The sequence below is a fragment of the Lepidochelys kempii genome, chromosome 1 (genome assembly GCF_965140265.1).
Source record: "Lepidochelys kempii isolate rLepKem1 chromosome 1, rLepKem1.hap2, whole genome shotgun sequence".
Taxonomy (NCBI): domain Eukaryota; kingdom Metazoa; phylum Chordata; order Testudines; family Cheloniidae; genus Lepidochelys; species Lepidochelys kempii.
In genome coordinates this window covers 19,177,682-19,202,030 of record NC_133256.1, presented here as the reverse complement: position 1 = coordinate 19,202,030, position 24,349 = coordinate 19,177,682, and the positions used below count along the sequence as shown (strand labels likewise).

Below are 24,349 nucleotides of genomic sequence, written 5' to 3'. Positions count from 1 at the left end.
TCATTAACATGAGACACTCAGATCTCTACATAAGAGGTGCCAGGGAGTTTCTTTATAAATGAATGGCTTGTCTGCAAGAGCAAAGGGGGTTTAGGGCAAGTATTTGCTTTAATTGTGCTTTGCACTGGTGTGTAATTTATTTATTTAAGCTTTTTGCTGTTGGGCTCTGCATTGTTACCCTCACCTGTTTACATTTAGCTAAACACCATGGAAGATTAGGTCTTACCTTGCATGTTCTGCCATCCAGCAGATGTGTTGCAGTTGGACATTCCTAAGACTTGGTGCCAATATGTGGCAAAATCTCACACTCCCGTGGCTTTAGATTCCACAGCTCAGATGTTGCAGAGCAAGACACCTTTCAGGACCTAAGGGCCAATTTTTCCTCTATTAGAGAGGCAAAACCCTGCTGACATCAAGTGTACTGTAGCTGTGAAGTGGGATGGCTACTGTTCTGACCTAGCACGGACACTGTATCCTTATGTAGATGTTTTCCCACAATGAACATCATGTAAGAACACTACATCAACTGGAATGGAGAGGTCTCTGAAGTTGAACTGTTTATTTCTGTGCCAGCTGGATACTTCCCTTACAGAAAGTGTGGGTCCATCTTCTACATACAATAGCCATGCTAATATGTATTTCCAGGCACCCATGCCTGATGGTCACACCCAACTGCACTGAGTGGCTGATGATGGGTAGATGCCAGCTGGCAAATAGGACTTAGTCAAATATGCCAAACAACTTGTGAGGCGGCTCAGTGTGAATAGACCACATGGGCATAAGTTCAGGGAGCCAAAACTTAGTATCGCACTCTCTCATCTGCAATTGAGAATTGCACTTGCATGACTGAACCAGTGCAAAGCATCCACACTACCCTGCCGGCTTCTGGTACTCCAACGGCAGCATGTCCCTTCCCCCTCCATCCCCACCCTGAGTGCTGCAAGGCCTCTGGGCTGGTGCATCGGTCCCACAGGGAAAGACACTGCTCGCTGCTGCAGGGGCATACCATCTTTTAGGTCTTACCTTGCATGTTCTGCCATCCAGCAGATGTGTTGCAGTTGGACATTCCTAAGACTTGGTGCCAATATGTGGCAAAAAGATGGCTTTTACATCTATGTACCTGCTCACATTATTGGTGTGTTCCACTCACCAGCTGTGTTGAATAGTTCTGTCCTGTGCGTCTCAGCATGAGGGGCAGAGATTACACTTATGCAGTGTGGAGGATCACTAGACACTTACTCATGAGGCAGCTGGTTGGACTCTTGGGCCGGCTGCCCAGAGCCTGTGATGAGGATCACCAGTTTTTAGGTGGCACTGTTCAAGTAGTTAAAGACCTTGATTTTTTTTTTTCTGTTCATTTAAGTTTTTTTTTTTTTTAATTCTATTTTGTGCTTTACGGTGTAGCTGAGCCTATGTGTTTTGTTCCTCTCATATGTCTGTCTAGGATCCACAGATGGGACAGGGCTGTCAGAACATCCCTGCAGGCGCCTCACTATGGCCCAGCCATTTCCCTTCACCACCTAGTGGTGTAGGATCCCCAGAAGTGGGAAGAACTCTTGGTGTCAGAGTATCACAGTGAGTCGTAGAAGGTTGAGTGGAAAGATGGTATGTCTGTGGTTAAGATTCCACTCTGGGACTGAGGCAACCTGGGTTCTATGTCTGTCTGTCTACCACAGACTTCCGGCAAGTCTCTGAACCTCTCTGTGCCTCACTACCCATTACTGTACAGATGGAGAATGACTCTGCTCTGCCTCATGGGCTGCTGAAGATCAGACTGTGAATGGGTGTGAGGTCCTGACATTGTATATCACTGAGCAAAACTGAAAAGCTTCTTTTAAAGTGGATTTGTTTTGGGATATTAGGGAGCCTTGGTACGTGTCCACTAATGACTTTTCTTTTTTGGCTTTCAGAAACACTGCAGTGCTAATATGCTGAGCTGCTAAGAGGGAGGAAGCACCTCATGCTAACTGAGTGACCCTTCTCGCCAATTACAGAGAAACAGCGAGGGGCTTCAAAGTCTTTGGTTAGGAGATGAGTGGCTACAATGTGGGGGGCCATGAGGTAGGGTAGAGAAATGGGAGAGAGATTATCAGAGCTCCATAGGGCAGATGGAAAGTCCATGCTGAAAATAAAGGAAAGCTGCTGTTCAGGCAGATTTGGAACAGGAATAGATCTGCATTTACACACTGCTTTCGAGCAGCTCTCAGTGGCTTAGTTTTCTTTTGAGGATTGAAAAACCCATTAAGGCCCAGAGACAGTGGATGCCTTGGAGCCCATTCCACTAGCCCATGAAATAATGAAAAGTCTCCTACTGACTCCTCTGACTAGGGACTGAATATGCCAAGAAGGCCAATGGCATTTTAGGATGTATAAGTAGGGGCATTGCCAGCAGATCGAGGGATGTGATCGTTCCCCTCTAGTCGACATTGGTGAGGCCTCATCTGGAGTACTGTGTCCAGTTTTGGGCCCCACACTATAAGAAGGATGTGGAAAAACTGGAAAGAGTCTAGCAGAGGGCAACAAAAATGATTAGGGGACTGGAACACGTGACTTATGAGGAGAGGCTGAAGGAACTGGGATTGTTTAGTCTGCGGAAGAGAAGAATGAGGGGGGGATTTGATAGCTGCTTTCAGCTACCTGAAAGGGAGTTCCAAAGAGGATGGATCTAGACTGTTCTCAGTGGTAGCTGATGACAGAACAAGGAGTAATGGTCTCAAGTTGCAGTGGGGGAGGTTTAGGTTGGATATTATGAAAAACTTTTTCACCAGGAGTGTGGTAAAACACTGGAATGCGTTACCTAGGGAGGTGGTGGAATCTCCTTCCTTAGAAGTTTTTAAGGTCAGGCTTGACAAAGCCCTTGCTGGGATGATTTAGTTGGGGATTGGTCCTGCTTTGAGCAGGGTGTTGGATTAGATGACCTCCTGAGGTCCCTTCCAACCCTGATATTCTATGATTCTATGGTTCCTGGTGCCAAGACAGGTGCATTAGAAATATCATAATGACCTCCCTCAAAGACAAAGCTAAATGGGTAGCAGAGATGGAACTGAATGCAGTTCATCTGATGCCTAGTTCCAGTCACAGTACCCAATGTGTTAGAATAGAATTTATTCCCTCCTGTGACATATTTCCTAACAGGTCCTAAAACAGCGAAGTCAGCCTTCCACAAAAGGATTTCACTGAAAGCAGAATCCAGGGCCTGTGTTTTGAACAAAGCAGGAGAGAGAGCCCTAGGAATGCACCACTCTCTGGGGAAGATACAATTATTGGCTAAACAAGCCTCTGCTTGAATAGGCTTCAAAAGTAAGGTTGCATAGCCGGTCTATTAATGTTAAACTTTTATTTCACAGTTTTTTTAGCTTAGTCATTTCATCCACAAGAAAATAAAGTGACAGCAGGGTTCTGTGTTCCCCAACCTCCGTGCAGGACAAAAGGCTTTGCAGGTAGGCATAATTCATCTTAAACAAGACAGATGCCAAGAGACATATGAATAATTAAATTTTTTTTAGAACAGCGCTTTTCCTTCTCTGGTAAGGCTGGCACCCTTCCAAAAATTAAACAGAATGAGGTGGAGTCATGTTTCAAGATGAGGCTTTTTTCCCCAAAAGCCACATACTTAGAAATAGTATTTTTCTGTAAACAGTTCAGGAGACCAGCTAACTGCCTCATCCAGTCCACCCACTAAATAAGTTGCACATGAATGGCTCTTCTGGGTTTCTGAGCAGGCACAAGTTCCAGAGACCGCATCTTCTAGAAGCCAGGCCTTAGCAGCATTTGCAGGTTTAGGAGTTGCTGGAATTCCAGCTCTATTCATAGGATTTAATTTTCTGCTTCTTAAACATGTATCAGTTCTTGACTTTCCACTGTTGGCTTTGTCTTCAGAAATAGTTTTTTTGTCAATGGGTTTGCAGATAGCTGGGCTCCTAGCTTGCAATCCAACTGTTTTTAAATTAGAAAATGCAACTGGCTGTAACAATTTTGTTGCTGATGGAGGGATCCATTCTTTAGAGTCATTCTCTGGCACCTCGCTGTTGATAAACGACTGCTGTGAAACAGACTTATTGATGGCTGTGTTACTTGAACTTTTGTGTTTCAGGAATTTGCTGGTAAATTGTCTTAATAAAGTATTTTTAAAAGAAGGCCTAGACAGTTTACATTTGCAGTGGATTTTAGTAGGACTTTTAGATGTCAATTTAGGGAGAACTGATTCTCTCCCCCTCTGGGATCTGAATTTTTGAAAAGGTCTTGCAACAGGAGTTGACTGTGAATAAGGAACAAAGTTCTTGGTATCTACCAGATCAAGTTCTGAATCATAAAGTGAGTAAGTTATGGGTGTACTGTGTATACCAAAAGGAGGTGGTAAACTAAGTGAGGATCTGCACTTCGAATAGCTGCAGTCAACATCTAATGGACTACACACTAATTCAGATGCTGTGTACTTTTCAGTCAAAACATCTTCCTGTGCTGAAGAGTTGTGAGACTTATCTGAAAATTCTGCCATGGTTTCTATCTCTCTGGCACTAGCATCGAAGAGGTCAGCAGAAGCATTGTAGCTGCTTTTGGGGTGATTGGAGTTGTTCTGTAGCAAGTCACTCTGGTTTATAGCTCTAACAGTATTTTCTTGCAATTCAGTTAATGGTTCTAATTCGCTCTTACACATATTTTTAGCTTTGTAGGGAGCTGCTGAATCAAAGCCCAGTTCTTGAGAACTTGTAAAATCTGTTCTTGGGTCTGGTGGATAACTACAATTTTCTTTATTTTCCCAATCAGCTACACAGCCATCATATAGAGAATGTAAGTGGGCAGGTTTCTCTCTCCTTTGTAAATACGGGCTTTCTGCATCTTTCATAGTACACTGAAGGTTGGTGAAAGAATGGGCATTGTTTGAAATATTAACATTTGCTTCCTCAGATGGTAGAAAACTGCCCGCTGAAAGAGCAAAAGTTGCTCTAACTGCTGAGGACTGTGACAGCACTAGCAGAGGTGGGTTAGGTATAAAGTCAGACTCTCTGCCTCTCTTAGTACTTGTAGATAAAACGCTGGTCAAAGGCTCACTCTGTGATACTTGGCCATTTACAGGAGTGAGGTTTGATTGATGGCAGGAGGTAATATGCTCTTTGCAAGTATTCACATTCTCTGCTAGTTGTGGGAACCTCCCTGTTGTGGTGGTTGATTTGCAGGAAGTATGTACAATGCCTTGCCTACATGATGTTTTGCTATGATTTTCATCCAACTCACTTCTTTCATGCAGGGAACATTTATGAGCATTGAGACCTACTGGGGATATGGTGCTCTTGTTGTTTTCAATTCTGGCTATGAATTCATTTAGACTTTCAGAGAACGGCAACTCGTCCCAAATCATAGGGTCATCCTGAGAAGTTCCAGCTGCAATTCCATGATTAGGAGACACTGCTGAGTTGCAAAATGAATAATCTTTTCTCTGGTAAAGCAAGGAGTTAAAAGAGTTTTCTTGAAAGTAATCATGTCTGCTGATAATCTCTGGGCAAGAGTATTTTAAATCCAATGGGCTTTGTAACAACCTGGACCTGTTCCTATCAGGTGACCATTCTCTCTTTAAAGAAGAGAAGCTCTCTGGTTTTTCAGTTGCAGTGATCGTGTTTGACTGACTAGATAGTGAACTGAATTCATTATCTTCCTGTTCATTTCTCTCATTCATAGGGGTACAGAGCTGTAAATCTTGAATGGCTTGGTTGCTGGGGCTTAGGTTGCATAGTTCTGCAGAGAAACGCCTCTCCTGTAGTTTACACTGTTCACCAGCAGCCTTGCCCAGTTCTAAAGACGAAAAGTCTTCTGTTGTTACCCAATCAACAGATGAAGAAGTCAGGCCAAAGGACTGCTGCCAGGGTCCTGAAAAACTCTCTCGACCACTTGACTGAACAAAACATGAGTTGCTGCCAGAGCTACACAAGCTGCTGAGCTCACTGCTAGGCTGATCTATTGCAATGAAAGGACAACCAGGTCGCTGTGAGCTACTGTGACTGCTCCTGAAATTAGCTGATTGCAGGAGCTGACGGAAGTAGCTGATAACAGTAAAGCCGGCAACAGCCGTGTTTGGCAGGAAAATCTGGCAGGCTGTAAGATCTCTTGTAAGTCTATTAATTCTGTAGCAGTTTTGCAAAATGTTGTCAGAAACAGAGTGCCCTCCATCATGGTTTTCAGAGCTCTGTAAAAGAATTAATTATGTTTATTAGTGTAATGATTTGTCTGTATACAGAGCAAAATTTTATGGGGACTGAGAGCAAGAAAGGTCTAAACAAGTCCAGTCCACAGTTCATTTTAAAGACCTTCTCTTTTCATCAGGGTCTTTGGGGAAAGAGAGGAAAACCTGCTGTTTCACAGCAGCACACCCTAGCAAATGAGTGCTACTGAAAGCTATAAAGGACATCCCAGTCAGAAGGCCTTTGTGGCAATGATGCAAAGAATTTTCAGAGCGCTGGGTGAAAACTCAGTAGGAATTCTGAGGAGAAAAGACAAAACCTGGGCAGAAGAAAAACTACATCACTAGAGAAGGCCACCTTGTGAAGAGGGACGTACTGCATAATTGACTAGGTGGCCACTAGACAGCAGATACCTTCCTTTGAACAATGACGTACTGAGCAATGTTCGAAGCAGGGCACCCTGATACCCAGGAGCAGGGATTGGAGAGGAATATTACCTGGACCCCCTTGGTTAGGTCTAGATAGTGCTGGAGCTGTATGGCCAGATCTTCAGAGGGGCCTCATCTGGAACTCTATTTGCACCCCCGTTTATCACTCACTGAATTGAAACTGCAAGTGCAAATTTAGAGGCATTCTTGGAAAAAGAAAGGCCTAAAGCATGTAGCTCATGGAGTGATTAAAACACCTGTAGTGTCTAGAGGAAATGCAATGCCAGAGCTGAGCAACTGGTGGAAGGTACAGACTGCAGAACGATTCACAGATTCCAAGGCCAGAAGGGACCATTGTGATCATCTAGTCTGACCTCCTGAATAGCACAGGCCTGAGAACTTCTGCAAAATAATTCCTAAAGCAGGTATTTTAGAAAAACATCTAATCTTGGATGGTCAGTAATGGAGAATCAACCAAGGCGGGGGGGAATTGAACCTGGGTCTCCTACATCCTGGGCGAATTCTCTAGCCACTAGACTAAAAGTTACAAAGGTGGGCACCTCCTGGCAAGTTTTGAATGGAGCCCGATTCAGTAGGCTTGCTCCGAGCATGCCATGCCTATTGGATCAGATCCCACAGGTGAGATAGGTGGCCTCTCACCTAACTTCTCCCAGTTTGTGGATTGTACTGGGCCTTAGGCAAGAGAGAAACATCTGAATGCCTAGAGGGAGGCAACAATGCATGTGCCCAGAGGCAGAAATGTAGGTGTCAAGGAGAACCTTTACCCTGAAAATGTAGGTGCCAAATGGCCTTAGGTCCTACACAAAACAGCTGTGTGAGGGTTTTGCGGATGGCAGTGGTGCCTAAGATTGTGACGTAGAAGCCTAAATCTGGGGTTTAGGCTGCTAAGTACCTTTGCAGATCTGGGCCTTATTGAGTTACATAGGAAGTTAATAGCAGAATTGAGAGTGGAACACAGGTCTGATTCCTCATCTTATGGCCTAGCCCCACTGCCTTCTTTGCTGGATATTTCAGTCCCTAGAAGAAATCATACATGCTGCTCTGCTACTGTCAGTGTGGGAACACGGTACATTAGACTCTCAAGCCTGCCTAGTAAAATTTGCATGATTCAACTGGAAACTAATGGATCAAAAGTGGAAAGTTACCTTCACTCCAAATATAAATCTTCTCCCAATGAAACAAGTTTTGACTGCTTGAATTAACACACTTGGAGATGCATCTCTGTCCAGCTCTCCTGATACTTGGTTAAAATCTTGAATATACCTTGAATGAAGAAAGTTAAATGTTAAGTATTGACATGGGCAGAGAAAGCTTTACATGGTATTTAAATTGTAATGATTAGGGCACCCACACTAAAGATGGGGTATTGGGTTAGGTTGTTGAGCTACACATGGAATGAAAAGATGAAATCAGAGTAGGAAGTTAGCAGTGACAAAGCAGTGATCTGTAGAGAATCAACTTTATTATATAGAAGAGAAGTAAGGACACATACATACAACTGGAAAAAAAATCAAACAGAGAAATAATGGAGTAAGCAGACAACTACATAATTTGCTTTAGGACTGGTCTGCACGCAATTTTTATAGCAGTATCAGTATTTCTGTTAAGGGTGTGTTTTTATTGATAGTTTGACCGGTACCACCCACAGTGTGGATGCAGTTATACTGGTATAAAGGTGAGTACCAGAGTAACTTGTTCCCCTTCTGGTATGGGAATAGCTATACTGGTACTAAGCACGCTTATAACAATATAACTTTGTCCACACTAAGAGGAGGTGAGAGGTCTGCCATTTCACGTATAATGATATAGTAAAACCAGTACAATGTTTTATTGTAGACAAGGCCAAAAATTAAAGCTAGCACGAAGCTTGAAGTATAGCAGTAAATTCACACTACACTGGGTGGGTTTTTTTAAAACAAAGTATTCATGATACATTCTTCTGCTATAAAGTAATAAAAATTTACAGAAGCATGTATGCACACAAACTGAGCCCTGGTCTACACTACAAACTTGTCAGCATAACTATGTTGCTCAGGGTGTGGAAAATCCACACCACTAAGTGATATAGTTATACAGACTTAACCCCCGGTATAGACAGTGCGATGGTGACGGGAGGGCTTCTCCTGTCAAAATAACCATCGCTGCTCGGGGAGGTGGAGTACCTACGCCAATGGGAGAAGTTCTCCCGTTGGTGCAGGAAGTGCCATTGCAGCACTGTGAACATAGACAAGCCCTGAGACACTATACACTCCCTATTCCTATCATCTACAGCTGCTAAAGGAACTGGAAAACATGGAATTGAAGCATGAGAATGTCAGTTGGTAAGAAGGTGGTACTACATATTACTCTAATGATGGGGCGTACCTGATGGACAGCTTACTCCTGGTGGAATTCTGCACCAAAAAATTAAAAATTCTGTGCACAATATTTTAAAATTCTGCATATTTTATTTGTCAAACACACCACAATTATTTTTGGTCATTTATTTCAAAATACCTGTCAGCAAGTATGTCTGTAACAATACAGACAACAAAAAAGATTCAAGAAATGTTTTTCAACAAATAGAGTTCTGTATTAATATGTCTAGTAAGGAATCTGAGTAATAATTCTCTTAAACTACACCACAGAACCATTTTCCCCACACCCCTCAGAAGCAGTGCAAAGGTTTAGGGGAGTCAAAGGTAACGGAGGAGCTGAGGGAGAGGGAAATATATTGCTGGGAAGGAGCCTGGGTGTGAACTTGGAGGGTTGTTGGGTATGAGTGGGAAAAGTATGGAACAGGTTTTTTGCGGGGCGGGGAGGGATTGTTAGAGACCTTCCCCCATGCAGACCCTGGCTGACCCCTATCCTCTCCTATTCAGTCAGGCACATCTGCCCCTGTCCCCATGTGTCTCTGTTCCCCCACCCAGCCACTCCCCTGTCCCCGTGTGTCTGTTCCCCCACCCAGCCACTCCCCTTTCCCTACATGTCTCTGCACCTCCCTCCCCCGTGGCCCTGTGCCTCCACTCCCATTCAGCCCCTGCCCCAGTCTGTCCTCCCCCACTAGCCCTTAGGAACCCCTGTCTGACCCCGCCAACCCCAGCACCCCATGCTGTTTGTGTCCCCATAACCCCTGTCTCCTGACCTGGCCTGACAAGCTCTGTGAAGAAGGCAGCTCTCTCTCTTCCCTCGCTGGCCACGAGCTGTAGCTTTGTTTTATTGCCATAGTGCCCTCTGGTGGGCAAAAGACAGAATTGCAAAAGTTATTTTCTGCTGGGAGCTGCTGCTGTTCTTGTGCCACAGTGCCCTCTTGTGGGCAAAAGGCGGAACAGCAGCAACATTTTTTTCTGTGCAAAAAATTAGAAATCTGCGGGGCTCATTAATTATGTGCACATGCAATAGTGCACAATTCTCCCAGGAGTAGCAGGTGCTAGACTGGGATAAAAAGCAAGAATATTATCCTAACTATTCAGAATGTAAGACAAAGCAAGCTTCTTTGTCTATCCACCACAGCCTGTGTGTGAAATTTGAGAGAGGGAGAAGTCATGGTGATGGTCTTGAAGCGGAGGAACAAGCTGTAACTATGTGTTATTAGAGAGTTAGCAAAGGATAATACAAATCAGATGGGTGAGAATGTATTCCCTACCTAGGGAAGCTATTAAGGTGGTGTTTTCAGAAATGCTTGGCTTAGGTTCAATTCTGCTCCTACTGATCACATGCATAAAATTCTCACTGAAGTCAAATCCCACTCAGATTTTTATAGTCAGGATTTTTTATGGCCAAAGGGTGAAGCTTGTAGGACTGGTGGTTGAGTTCTCAGTAGCATGCCTGGGAATTCACTCCTTGCTACTGCAACCTGACCGCTTCAGTGACGAGCTATAAGACACATTTTCTACCTCAATGTCCAAAACACAAGGTAGTGCAAGAGAGAGATGTCCCCAATGAGGCACCTAAATGACATGGAAAAGTGTGTCTAAACCTGAGGGAAGCTATGCTATTTAGCAACTTGCCATCAGACCAGGAATGATCACTAATGACAAAGGGACATAAGGGACCAAGCTCCCAATGCAGCGTGAAACTCAAAGGGCAGGTAATATCTACCTTTGATAGAGATCCTTCAGGTCTCTCTCCTGCACTTTGGCAACACTTGTACAGCTGTCATACCAATATATTGTTAGTGAAATGAAATTGTGAGGTGCACCTCTTTGACAAGATCTTCTCAAATGTTAACCCCTGGTTTCCTAGTAGATGGATTAAGCTGCAGGCAGTAGGGCTAATGGGGTTTTGTCTCTTACGAACATCTTTAATGTCTCAACTTAAGTCTTTTAAAGTGTCCAGATAACACGGTGATAGGTGCCAAATAAATGCTTGTAACAAGTAGGTATTTTCCTGATTTCACCCTTACAAATAAATCACATCTACTCAGATCTAATTTTTACCAGTTTATGGAGAAATACTGCTCAGATACCAAATTGGCAAACAGTTCTAAGAAAATATTTAGAGCCATGAATGTAGCCACACACTCATTCCTCCTCCTCCCCCGATTCTGCTAGGTTGAGTGAGGGGAGGCAGCTATATAATTTTTAAAAAAGTAATCCTTTACCTCTGCAGACTTCCTGCTGTGACCCCAAAGAATGGATCTAAAGAGCTTCCAAACACGGTAATGGCAAATAAATCACTAGTGCCAGCAACTTTTAGGGACAGCTTATACCTGTAGTTTGCATCCTTAGCTTCACCCGTGCAGCCACATTTTAGACAGTTAAACCTGGTAAGACAGTAAGAAAAATGAGCACACATTTTTGTTAATTGATGGTGTAGTAAGAATTTCTATCCATCAATAAACACTACCAGCATAATGCACCTTGTACCAAATCAGAAATGTAGTTTTTTTCTTATTCTTTGCTCTTTATGGCCCCAATCATGCAATAAGCTCAACAAAAGCAGATTCCTGTGATCATGCAAAGCCACATGAACTTCAGTGAAGCTCTTTTACACAGTTAGTAAACATAAGCCTAATATAGGCTATGGGGAAGTTGGGGTTACTTTAATGTTTTTTTGGGGGGATGGGGGGGGTTTGAGGGATGTCTGACTTCACTTTGAAACTCCTAGCACAGTAATTTTTGTATTTCGGATTTCTTTTATTTTATTTGCCTAGAGCTTTGGATAAATCAAAAAGATAACAAAACCCCCTCAGACATTAGAAACCTCCACCATCTATCTTCTCTTCAATATCTGACACTATGGAGATACCAAGCTTTGTAAAGCTGGATGTCTTGATTTAGTATTTATGGAATTCATTCTTTTTGTGTGCTTCAGAGTCAGTGCCCAGGATTTGACAGGGCATCAATCTGGATGTTCCACACATTTGTGGGAGTTTCTTGATTTTACAGAACAATGGCACTATGTGATTGCCAAATGCTGTGGAGTAGGAAAGGGCAAAATTTGGGCACTGTCTAGATGTGAGATGGGGAGGAGAAATCACACAGGTGGACCCTACGTTATGAGAGGAAGGATGGGGTTGTCTACAGTCAAAGAATGAGGAAAGTCAAAAGGTTCATGAAGTTCAAGAAACCAGCTCAGTTTTAGTCATGTTAAACTGAAGTTAAGACATCCGGGAGAAAGTGTCTATAGATGCAAGAATGAGCCCATAGTTCCTACTGGCATAAGAAAGCAGGAGCTAGTGAATCTAGATTTCAAGGAATCTATGGGAAAGTAAACGTATTCTGTGCTCAGTGCCCCGTATTCTGCCACCATATCGCCCTCTTTCAAATCCCCTCTTAAAACTCTCCATTGCCATAATGCCTACAAGAAACTTTACAACACTTAGGTTGCTAGTGTGCTGAGACCACCGTCATTGACGATCATGAGGATTTTCTCATTGTGCTCCCCTTCTGTCTTTTGTCTCACCTGCTGTGTCATCTTATAATTACATCTGTAAACTCTTTGGGATAAGGACTGTTTTTGTATGGGGCCAAGATCAATCAGATCCTGGTCCATGACTAGGGCTCTCAGGCACTAACATAATAGTTCTAATACAACTTTCTACAGGCCACTTATATATATAGCACCCAAAGTGTGGTAGGTGCTTTCCAAATAAACAATTAGCAATGCCCCAACATGGACCTACCTATAAGAATCTAGTATCAGCTTAGAAAAGCAGTTTTGACAAGAAGGGTACACAAAGCTAGAGTTTTGGACAGAAATTACAGAGGCAGCTAACAGTCTTCTCCTGCCATTCATGTGTTCACAGTGTCACCTGAAAAGACAAACACAGAATGATCTGATGAGATTATCATGTATAAAATTTTAACACAAACTTCTTTTTTTCTTAAAAATAAAACTTTAGCTTTTTTAAAAAGAGTAGTCTGTATCCCGGTTAACCTCAGCATATTATTTACTGCTCCTTGTGAAACAGAAGACAACGGCTACTTGAAGTTGTGTTAAAGAGAAACATTTAATAGTTTTTCAAATAAGTACTGCAAAATACGGTACTATTTAAGGTGGTATTATAACTATGCTTCATCCCAGCTTTAAAGCATAATTGTTCTGGACTCTTTTTATTTAAGCTGGAGTCACAATATGGGGTTAAAAACCTGAGACACCTACATGATGGTGTTCGCATTATTGTGTTGAACTTCAATGAGTTCATGAATGAGGGAGACAACCTAGTGACAGAGATGTGGAAAAAGCGAATGTACTCAATGCTTTTTTTGCCTCTGTCTCCACAAACAAGGTCAGCACCCAGACTGCTGCACTGGGCAGCACAGCATGGGGAGGAGGTGACCAGCCCTCTGTGGAGAAAGAAGTGGTTCGGGACTATTTAGAAAAGCTGGACAAGCATAAGTCCATGGGGCCAGATGCGCTGCATCCGAGAGTGCTAAAAGGAGTTGGTGGATGTAATTGCAGAGCCATTGGCCATTATCTTTGAAAACTCATGGTGATAGGGGGAGGTCCCGAAGACTGGAAAAAGGCTAATGTAGTGCCCATCTTTAAAAAAAGGAAAGGAGGAGGATCCTGGGAACTACAGGCCAGTCAGCCTCACCTCAGTCCCCGGAAAAATCATGGAGCAGGTCCTCAAGAAATCAATTCTGAAGCACTTAGAGGAGAGGAAAGTGATCAGGAACAGTCAGCATGGATTCACCAAGGGCAAGTCATGCCTGACTAATCTAATTGCCTTCTATGACAAGATAACTGGCTCTGTGGATGAGGGGAAAGCAGTGGACATGTTGTTCCTTGACTTTAGCAAAGCTTTTGACACGGTCTCCCACAGTATTCTTGCCAGCAAGTTAAAGAAGTATGGGCTGGATGAATGGACTATAAGGTGGATAGAAAGCTGGCTAGACTGTCGGGCTCAATGGGCAGTGATCAGTGGCTTCATGTCTAGTTGGCAGCCGGTATCAAGTGGAGTGCCCCAAGGGTCGGTCCTGGGGCCGGTTTTGTTCAATATCTTCATTAATGATCTGGAGGATGGTGTGGATTGCACCCTCAGCAAGTTTGCAGATGACACTAAACTGGGAGGAGATGTAGATACGCTAGAGGGTAGGGATAGGATACAGAGGGCCCTAGACAAATTGGAGGACTGGGCCAAAACAAATCTGATGAGGTTCAACAAGGACAAGTGCAGAGTCCTGCATGTAGGATGGAAGAATCCCATGCACCACTACAGACTAGGGACCGGATGGCTAGGCAGCAGTTCTGCAGAAAAGGACCTAGGGGTTACAGTGGACGGGAAGCTGGATATGAGTCAACAGTGTGCCATTGTTGCCAAGAAGGCCAATGGCATTTTGGGATGTATAAATAGGGGCATTGCCAGCAGATTGAGGGACGTGATCGTTCCCCTCTAGTCGACTTTGGTGAGGCCTCATCTGGAGTACTGTGTCCAGTTTTGGGCCCCACACTACAAGGATGTGGAAAAATTGGAAAACGTCCAGCAGAGGGCAACAAAAATGATTAGGGCACTGGAACACATGACTTATGAGGAGAGGCTGAGGGAACTGGGATTGTTTAGTCTGCGGAAGAGAAGAATGAGGGGGGATTTGATAGCTGCTTTCAACTACCTGAAAGGGGGTTCCAAAGAGGATGGCTCTAGACTGTTCTCAGTGGTAGCAATTGACAGAACAAGGAGTAATGGTCTCAAGTTGCAGTGGGGGAGGTTTAGGTTGGATATCAGAAAAAACTTTTTCACTAGGAGGGTGGTGAAACACTGGCATGTGTTACCTAGGGAGGTGGTGGAATCTCCTTCCTTAGAAGTTTTTAAGGTCAGGCTTGTCAAAGCCCTGGCTAGGATGATTTAGTTGGGGATTGGTCCTGCTTTGAGCAGGGGGTTGGACTAGATGACCTCCTGAGGTCCCTTCCAAACCTGATATTTTATGATTCAACGATGAGGGGACAAGCGGATGCTGGGCACTCGAGGCACTCAGAAAATCATTAGGTTGTCCTTTCAATTGAGAATGAAGACCATAATTCTGCCTTTTGATCCAACAGTGCAGACCAGCAAAGTGCGCAACTAACTTCAATGAGGCACAGGTCTGCCCATGTGTATCGGATAGCAGTATGAGGAGCTAAATAGTTTCCAAACTAGTCTTAATTTTCTCTGCAGAATTACCAATGTACTCTATAGTTAAGGGGTGGGCAAACTTTTTGGCCTGAGGGCCACATTGGGGAATAGAAATTGTATGGCCGGCCATGAATGCTCACAAAATTGGGGTTGGGGTGCAGGCTCTGGGGTGGGGCTGAGGATGAGGAGTTTGGGGAGTAGGAGGGTGCTCTGGGCTGGGACTGAGGGGTTTGGAGGGCGGGAGGGGAATAAGGGCTGGGGCAGAGGTGCAGGAAAGGGTGCAGGTTCTGGCTGGGGATGAGAGGTTTGGGATGCAGGAGGGTGCTCCGGGCTGGGATCAAGGGGTTTGGAGACCTGGAGGGGGATCAGGGCTGGGGCAGGGGTATGGGGAGAGGCCCAGGTGGTGCAAGCTTCCAAGCGGCGCTTACCGCAAGCGGCTCCTGGAAGCAGTGGCATATCCCTTCTCTGACTCCTACGTGGAGGCACGACTAGGTGGCTCTGCACTCTGTCCCATCCGCGGGCACCGCCCCTGCAGCTCCCATTGGAACGTATAGGAGCCAGAGCGGGGCCATGCCATGGCTTCTGGGAGTTGCATGGTGCAGCCTCCAACCCAGCGCCCCAGCTGGAGCAGGGTCAAGCCGCATGGTGCGGCCTTGAACTCAGTGCCCTGGCCGGAACAGGGCCAAGCTGCGTGGTGTGGCTCATGAGCCGTAGTTTGCCCACTCCTGCTATAGTTAAATCATTCTTTTGAGGAGACATTTGGCTCATGTGGTTTTAGTCTTATGTTTCACCAAAATTAAAAAATGCAAGTCATCTGGTTTGAATTAATACATTTTTGCTCGGGCACACTTTACTCCAGGGGTCGGCAACCTTTCAGAAGTGGTGTGCCAAATCTTCATTTATTCACTCTAATTTAAGGTTTCACGTGCCTGTAATTCATTTTAATGTTTTTAGAAGGTCTCTCTCTCTGAGTCTGTATTATATAACTAAACTATTGTTGTATGTAAAGTAAACAAGGTTTTTAAAATGTTTAAGCAGCTTCATTTAAAAGTAAATTAAAATGAAGATCTTATCAGTTTAGTGCAGTGGTTCTTAACCTGGGGTGCATGCACCCCCTGCAGGTGCGAGATGCCCTTTCTGGGGGTGCGAGACATGCGAGTTTTTTTAGAAAGTAAATCATCGAAAACACAAATTAAGCACAGGCACGTAAGTACAACTACTTTGTTTCATCAAACCTATGTATTTATTAACATACATTTTTAAACGATTACTGTAATATACAAAGTTTTTAAGTTTTTAAGCTAACTGTAGTGTAATTTTTTATAAGGGCTGTACAGCGCTGGGCCCAGGCCAGGAGCAGCGCCCTGGGCTGGATGCTGGTACCCCAAGATGGCAGGAGGGCTGAGCAGGGCCAGGCGGCTGGAACCCCAGACCAGTAGCGAGGTGAACAGGGCCGGCGGCTGGTATCCCAGGCCAGCAGCAGGCTGAGTGGGGCAGATGGCTGGGACTCCGGCTGGCAAGGGGCCAGCGGCTGGAACCCCAGACTGTCAGCAGTCTGGCTGACTCGCTGCCGGTCTTGGGTTCTGCCAGCCGTGGTCCTGGCTGCTGGCACTGCTCAGCCCGCTGTTGGCTGGGGGTTCCATTCACTCAGGCTTGCAGCGGGCTGAGCGAGGCTGGCGGCCGAGACCCTGGCTGGCAAGGGGCTGGCGGCCGGAACTCCAGACCGTCAGCGGGCTGAGCGGGGCCGGCGGACAGAACCCCAGACCAGCAGCGGGCTGAGTGGCTCAGCCTGCCGCCGGTCTGGGGTTTCGTCCGCCGGCTCCTGCCAGCTGGGGTCCCGGTTGCTGACCCCGCTCGGCCTGCTGCCGGCCTGGGGTTCCGTTCACCCAGGCAGGCAGTGGCCTGAGCGGGGCTGGTGGCTGGGACCCTGGCTGGCAGCAGCGTGCCAGTAAAAATCGGCTTGCCTGCTGTCTTTGGCACGCATGCCGCAGGTTGCCGACCTCTGCTTTACTCTGAAAGCTGCTGTTTTCTCAAGGAGTCATTTAGCCATTCATATATGCTTCTTGCTCTTCAGGCTTTTTTAAAATATAAGACTAACACAAGACTTCAATTCTGAAACTGCAGAACACTCTATTTTAGTGAGACAGTCAATTTACCAAAATATTTCTTATGTATTTGACAGCAACAACTCTGTTTCTTCATTTGTGTGGGTCTTTCAAACAGCAATGGAGGAGAGAAAAACAAGTTTAAGAATAGGAAAAAGTGACTGTAAAACTAAAAGTTATCAGAAGGATTCATACAGATGAAGTCCCTCAAGGTATTTTAACATGAAATCAAATCAAGTTAAAAAAAAAAAGTTGAAGCGTCTCTTTAAAATGTTTCATGATAAACATTTTTAATCCAACAGGGCAACACTTGGAATTTTAATGTTGCTTTTGTAAATCAACCTCCTCACTATACTGGCACAGAGAGAAAAAGAGCCCTTTTAATCATATGGTGTCATGAACACCTGCTTTTTACCCAGACAACGTTAAAATTCCAAATTAAAACTTTGTACCCTCAACTATATTCAAATGTTACCTACCCTAAAATATATCTGAGGATTTTTTTTTTTTTTTAAGAGCTAGCACCTTATACTGTTTACAGTTTTAATTAAAAATACCCAGCTCTTTCAGTTTTCTTCACTGAATTACCCATTTGTCTCAGCTGTGGGTTACTATATAGTAGAAATATCTTCTACTAATCAATATGAAAGATGTGGTTCCAAAGCTGTCAAATAGAAGTGGAGGACTTTGTTAAAGGGCCTTATTTAAGGTGATGTGTAGTTCTTCAGATTGTTAAAGTTCGTAGAATGGAGAACAGACTGTGGATTTCTGAAACTGACAAACTGAAGTGTTCGTATAACTGACATAAGCATTTGTGCATTCAACCATTTAGGTATCCCCCATAAGCTCCAAAGGTGCCATTTTTAAGCAAACCATTGATAATGGCAATGTTTAGGCACAATTGCTCACAATGAGCAATACCCTTCACCTTAAATAGTCTAATTAAAATCAAAAGGAATATCCAAGGGTATTCTCCTCCACAGAAGGGTAAGACAATTTGGTCTTGCGCCTTCAAATCAAGTCACAGACAAGCTACTTTTGAGCAGTGCAATATGTGGAAATCAAGCTTTTTTAAAGGACTACACAGAGCTTTACAACTGCATCAGGAGAGGCCCTAAAACTTCTTTATGGAAGATTCACTGTCATTGTACTATCCAAACCTATATATCCCTTTTCAAGATACACTAGCCATGCCCCCCCCCCCCAAACTTACAAGTTAGAGAAAACATGTTTTAATAATTTCAACGGAAACTGAATTCCCAGGTCCTACATTATCCACAGCATCAGCCTACAGCTCCTTCTGGTATGCATGTGTGTATGACTTCAAGGGCAGCATTTGTAGTTTGTAGATATAGCTATATTAAAATACTTCAAAAGGATATCTATTTTGTAATTATTTAAGGCAAAGTATCTAAATAATTGAGGACATGTCCTCTGGCCTTGGCCAGAGCAGGCAGGGCTATCTATCATTTTGGAAAAGTAAAACAAGATTTGGAACAAGCACAGTGGTCATATTCAGGTTACAAGACTTGTTGTCTGTGCATAACAAAAACAAAGTTAACCTGTTCAGTGCTGTGCAGATATCAAGATGGACCCAGCCCCAGACAGTTTAAAGTTTAGAAAACAGACACAGAGACAAAATACATTGGGACATCAAGTGAGAGGACAGATATTATCCATAGCATTAATGAACCGGAGAAAGATTTGACTGTATACACATTGTATTCTGTAAGAGCTACCAAAACTGCATAACAATCTTGATTTCAAGAATAAGCACACAAGCGAGCTACAGAATCACACAACAGGACCAAGAAAATAAGTTTGGACAGGGAATAAATTTGAGAGTTGATAAAGAATGAGTCTGATCTTAAACTGCTCCAAATATGAAATTCAGATAGAAATCAATAGGAGTTTCATGCAGAGAAATTGGAAGGATTGGCACCGTACTGTCAAAACACCCTGTTACCTATGCATTTTCAGTCAGCTAGGAAATAAACACAAATGCACATTCTGAAACAGAGACAGGGTGAGACATGTAATGTTTGTATTTTACAGGTTTTGTTGTTAACCCCTCAGGTGCAGTTTATATAGAAAAACATGCAATCAATAGTTCAGTTCCTGCATGGTGGAAATATTAAGGCCACTCAGTAATAAACATGTGAGAGACAGAGTCAGCTTTAGTTACCTGAATATAATTTTTGTCTCAGAGTGCTGTGTATCGAAAGGCGCAGCCCTGGAGACAGGGCTGTGTCACACAACTCTTTGATTGGTTACCACAGACAGGCTTCAATAAGCATCCCTGTTCTCCAGGTATGTTGTCCCCCTCAAACCCTATAAATCAGTGTTTGGTGCCCTCCTTTCCAAATGCAAACAGATGGACATCGTACCAAAAGGACTGAAGGTAAAAAATCCATTACAATCTACATACCACACAGACTATGCTGACAGCTTGTGCCACACGCTCTCAAAGAAACTGCGGAATCACCTGATCAACATCCTCTACAGCAAACAGGGAAAGATTAAGAATGAGCTCTCAGAACTGGATACTCTCATAAAAAACCAACCTTCCACACAAACTTCCTCGTGGCTGGAATTTACTAAAACTAGACAAGCCATTTACAACGCACACTTTGCTTCTCTACAAATGAAAAAGGACATTAAACTTTCTAAACTACTACATGCTACAAGGGGCCACAGCAATGGTTCCCTCAACCCACCCAGCAATATTGTTAACCTATCCAACTATACTCTCAGCCCAGCAGAAGAAGCTGTCCTATCTCGGGGCCTCTCCTTCTGCCCCTCCACCCCCACGAACATGATACAGTTCTGTGGTGACCTAGAATCCTATTTTCGACGTCTCCGACTCAAGGAATATTTCCAAAATACCTCTGAATAACATACTAATCCACAGAGGCCTCCCTACCAACATTACAAAAAGAAGGATTCTAGGTGGACTCCTCCTGAAGGTCAAAACAGCAGACTGGACTTCTAAATAGAATGCTTCCGCCGACGTGCACAGGCTGAAATAGTGGAAAAGCAGCATCACTTGCCCCATAACCTCAGCCGTGCAGAACACAATGCCATCCACAGCTTCAGAAACAACTCTGACATCATAATCAAAAAGGCTGACAAAGGAGGTGCTGTTGTCATCATGAATAGGTCGGAATATGAACAAGAGGCTGCTCGGCAGCTCTCCAACACCACTTTCTACAAGCCATTACCCTATGATCCCACTGAGAGTTACCAAAAGCAACTACAGCATTTGCTCAAGAAACTTCCTGAAAAAGCACAAGATCAAATCCGCACAGACACACCCCTGGAACCCCGACCTGGGATATTCTTTCTACTACCTAAGATCCATGAACCTGGAAATCCTGGGCGCCCCATCATCTCAGGCATTGGCACCCTGACAGCAGGATTGTCTCGCTATGTAGACTCCCTCCTCAGGCCCTACGCTACCAGCACTCCCAGCTACCTTCGAGACACCACTGACTTCCTGAGGAAACTTCAATCCATCGGTGATCTTCCTGATAACACCATCCTGGCCACTATGGATGTAGAAGCCCTCTACACCAACATTCCACACAAAGATGGACTACAAGCCGTCAAGAACACTATCCCCGATAATGTCACGGCTAACCTGGTGCCTGAACTTTGTGACTTTGTCCTTACTCATAACTATTTTACATTTGGGGACAATGTATACCTTCAGATCAGCGGCACTGCTATGGGTACCCGCATGGCCCCACAGTATGCCAACATTTTTATGGCTGATTTAGAACAGCGCTTCCTCAGCTCTCGTCCCCTAAAGCCCCTACTCTACTTGCGCTATATTGATGACATCTTCATCATCTGGACCTATGGAAAAGAAGCCCTTGAGGAATTCCACCATGATTTCAACAATTTCCATCCCACCATCAACCTCAGCCTGGTCCAGTCCACACAAGAGATCCACTTCCTGGACACTACAGTGCTAATAAACAATGGTCACATAAACACCACCCTATACCGGAAACCTACTGACCGCTATTCCTACCTACATGCCTCCAGCTTTCACCCTGACCACACCACTCGATCCATCGTCTACAGCCAAGCTCTGCGATACAACCGCATTTGCTCCAACCCCTCAGACAGAGACAAACACCTACAAGATCTCTATCAAGCATTCTTACAACTACAATACCCACCTGCGGAAGTGAAGAAACAGATTGATAGAGCCAGAAGAGTTTCCAGAAGTCACCTACTACAGGACAGGCCTAACAAAGAAAATAACAGAACGCCACTAGCCGTCACCTTCAGCCCCCAACTAAAACCCCTCCAACGCATTATTAAGGATGACCCAACACTCTCACAAATCTTGGGAGACAGGCCAGTCCTTGCCTACGGACAGCCCCCCAACCTGAAGCAAATACTCACCAACAACCACATACCACACAACAGAACCACTAACCCAGGAACCTATCCTTGCAACAAAGCCCGTTGCCAACTGTGCCCACATATCTATTCAGGGGACACCATCACAGGGCCTAATAACACCAGCCACACTATCAGAGGCTCGTTCACCTGCACATCCACCAATGTGATATATGCCATCATGTACCAGCAATGCCCCTCTGCCATGTACATTGGTCAAACTGGACAGTCTCTACGTAAAAGAATAAATGGACACAAATCAGATGTCAAGAATTATAACATTCATAAACCAGTCGGAGAACACTTCAATCTCTCTGGTCACGCAATTACAGACATGAAGGTTGCTATCTTAAAACAAAAAAACTTCAAATCCAGACTCCAGCGAGAAACTGCTGAATTGGAATTCATTTGCAAATTGGATACTATTAATTTAGGCTTAAATAGAGACTGGGAGTGGCTAAGTCATTATGCAAGGTAGCCTATTTCCCCTTGTTTTTTCCTACCCCCTCCCCCCCGCCGACGTTCTGGTTAAACTTGGATTTGTGCTGGAAATGGCCCACCTTGATTATCATGCACATTGTAGGGAGAGTGGTCACTTTGGATGAACTATTACCAGCAGGAGAGTGAGTTTGTGTGTGTGGTTTTTGGAAAAAAAAAAGGGGGGGGGGCTGAGAAAACCTGGATTTGTGCTGGAAATGGCCCACCTTGATTATCATGCACATTGTAAGGAGAGTGATCATTTTAGATAAGCTATTACCAGCAGGAGAGTGGGGTGGGAGGAGGTATTGTTTCATGGTCTCTGTGTATATAATGTCTTCTGCAGTTTCCACGGAATGCATCCGATGAAGTGAGCTGTAGCTCACGAAAGCTTATGCTCAAATAAATTGGTTAGTCTCTAAGGTGCCACAAGTACTCCTTTTCTTTTTGCGAATACAGACTAACACGGCTGTTACTCTGAAATCTAGTGGATCAGTTATTTTTTTCCCCCTTCAGCCATGAGTTTACACTGCTCATGAAAAGAGCAATACACCTGAATTGTAACTTGCAGTGCTCCTGCCATTCTAATCCTGAGATGCCTAAATGGAGCTCACTAGCTATGCAGTTAGCATTTCTGACCGATCCGTTCCCCTGTTTTTAAAGTGAATGCTGATGGGGAAGGTACATCCACAAAGAAGTGGATGCTGATTAGGTCACGACAGTCTCAACATCGGTCATCTCAATTAAGACTTGGGTGAGCAAGCCACACAGCTAGGATTTGGCATCTCCATAGCAATGTGCAGTACGTCATTCTGACGCACCATCTTCCAGACTGCCCAATGTTGTGGCCATGCTGACGGTCTCTTGCTCTGCAGGAGATCTCTGGAGAGAAACCAGGTGCGTGCCAGCACTCTTCCCAGGGCCGGAGCAGCGAAGGGGTGGAAGAAACAGCCACTTAATCCATGTCTGAGGGGACTGTCAGTGAACGGATGCGGGGGGGGGGGGGGGGAGGGAATTTGGACACAAATGGTCAGCGCCTGGTAGCAGGTTTAAAACAAACACAAGAAAGTATTTTTTCAAGGAATGCACTGTTAACGTCTGGAACTCCTTGCCAGAGGGTGTTGCGAATGCCAATACTATAATTGGGTTCAAAAGGAAGCTAGACAGATTCATGGAGGACACTCCAATCAATGGCTATTAGCCAGGGTGGGCAGGGATGGTGTCCCTCGCCTCTGTTTGTCGGAAGCTGGGAATGGGCAACAGGGGATGGGTCGCTTGATCATTACCTGTTAGGTTCGCTCCCGCTGGGGCACCTGGCGTTGGCCACTGTCGGCGGACAGGACACTGGGCTGGATGGACCTTTGCTCTGACCCAGCAGGGCCGTTCCTATGCCCTGCCCGCCTGCGCTGCAGAGGTGTGGGGGGGGTGGAGGGGGAAGGGGGGAATCCGCGGGGGTGGCCGGGAGCCCCAGGCCGGAGCTAAGCACAGGCCGAGGCCGCCTGTCCAGAAGGCGGTGGGGGCGGCAAGGCCATTGCTGGGCCCAGCCCGGCGGAGGCGGGGCGCTCCCGGGGGGGGGGGGAAACGGCGGGCAGGAGGCGCGATGCCAGCGACGGACGCGCCGAGGCGGCCGTTACTGGACTCACCCAATCGCGGCCCGGCTCAGGGAGCGGGAACCGCCCCCCAGACACCGCTCCCGCCGCCCGCGCGCACCGGCCTCGCTTAGCCCGAAGGGGAAGTGACGTGACACGCACCGCCTCGTTCTCACACACCAATAATCGTGCACAAAAACGGCCCTTTTCTCCTCGACCCCCCTGGGATAACAGCACGGAAACGGATCACGTGAGTGAAGCATCCTCAAGGAGCCAATCGCCGCCTCCCAATATCAGACCAGGTAGCCAACCCCTGCTCTTCGCAGAGAATAGTCAAAGAATCCGCTGAGCGCGATCAGGCAGCCAGTCACCACTGCCAAACACAACAGCCAATCAGGGTTAGCCATCCCCAGCTTTGCAGCCAATCACTGCAGTCAAGCCGAAGAGAGACTCATTGCCCATTCCCGGAAATCCAACCACATCCTGGCATGCCCGGCCCGCAGACCAATCAGAGCACCATGCTGGGTAGGCCCCGCCCCCTGGGTTGCTGACGGGTCTGGAGGCCCTAGGCAGATAGCTCCGAACTTCCAGACCCTCGCTCGGC

At 45.2% G+C, this 24,349-nt stretch overlaps 1 protein-coding gene across 4 annotated transcripts; it reads right to left on the bottom strand.

Annotated features, from left to right (window-relative positions):
• Window positions 1–3,322: 3,322 nt before the first annotated feature.
• On the bottom strand, window positions 3,323–23,885 carry DDIAS (DNA damage induced apoptosis suppressor). Of its 4 annotated transcripts, none has more exons than XM_073335840.1 (5): window positions 23,800–23,885; window positions 12,732–12,860; window positions 11,208–11,369; window positions 7,771–7,888; window positions 3,323–6,181 (listed from the first exon to the last, which is right to left on the bottom strand). In XM_073335840.1, the coding sequence occupies exons 2-5, from the start codon at window positions 12,842–12,844 to the stop codon at window positions 3,614–3,616; spliced, it is 2,961 nt and encodes a 986-aa protein (XP_073191941.1). In that variant the 5' UTR covers window positions 12,845–12,860; window positions 23,800–23,885; the 3' UTR covers window positions 3,323–3,613. The 4 variants fall into 4 exon arrangements, with proteins under 4 accessions (XP_073191941.1, XP_073191934.1, XP_073191963.1 ...); XM_073335833.1 differs by lacking the exon at window positions 23,800–23,885 and adding an exon at window positions 23,443–23,529; XM_073335862.1 differs by lacking the exon at window positions 23,800–23,885 and adding an exon at window positions 23,443–23,529 and having other exon boundaries at window positions 11,316–11,369.
• Between the last annotated feature and the right edge of the window lie 464 nt (window positions 23,886–24,349).

What these genes read in the sequence shown, in the direction of transcription:
- DDIAS (XM_073335840.1), bottom strand. Translation starts at nt 12,844, where the DNA reads ATGAATGGCAGGAGAAGACTGTTAGCTGCCTCTGTAATTTCTGTCCAA. An exon ending in CTGATACTAGATTCTTATAG is followed by an intron (nt 11,370 to 12,731) that starts GTAGGTCCATGT and finishes CTGTCTTACCAG; the next exon opens with GTTTAACTGTCTAAAATGTG. An exon ending in GATTTATATTTGGAGTGAAG is followed by an intron (nt 6,182 to 7,770) that starts GTAACTTTCCAC and finishes ATTCTTTTACAG; the next exon opens with AGCTCTGAAAACCATGATGG.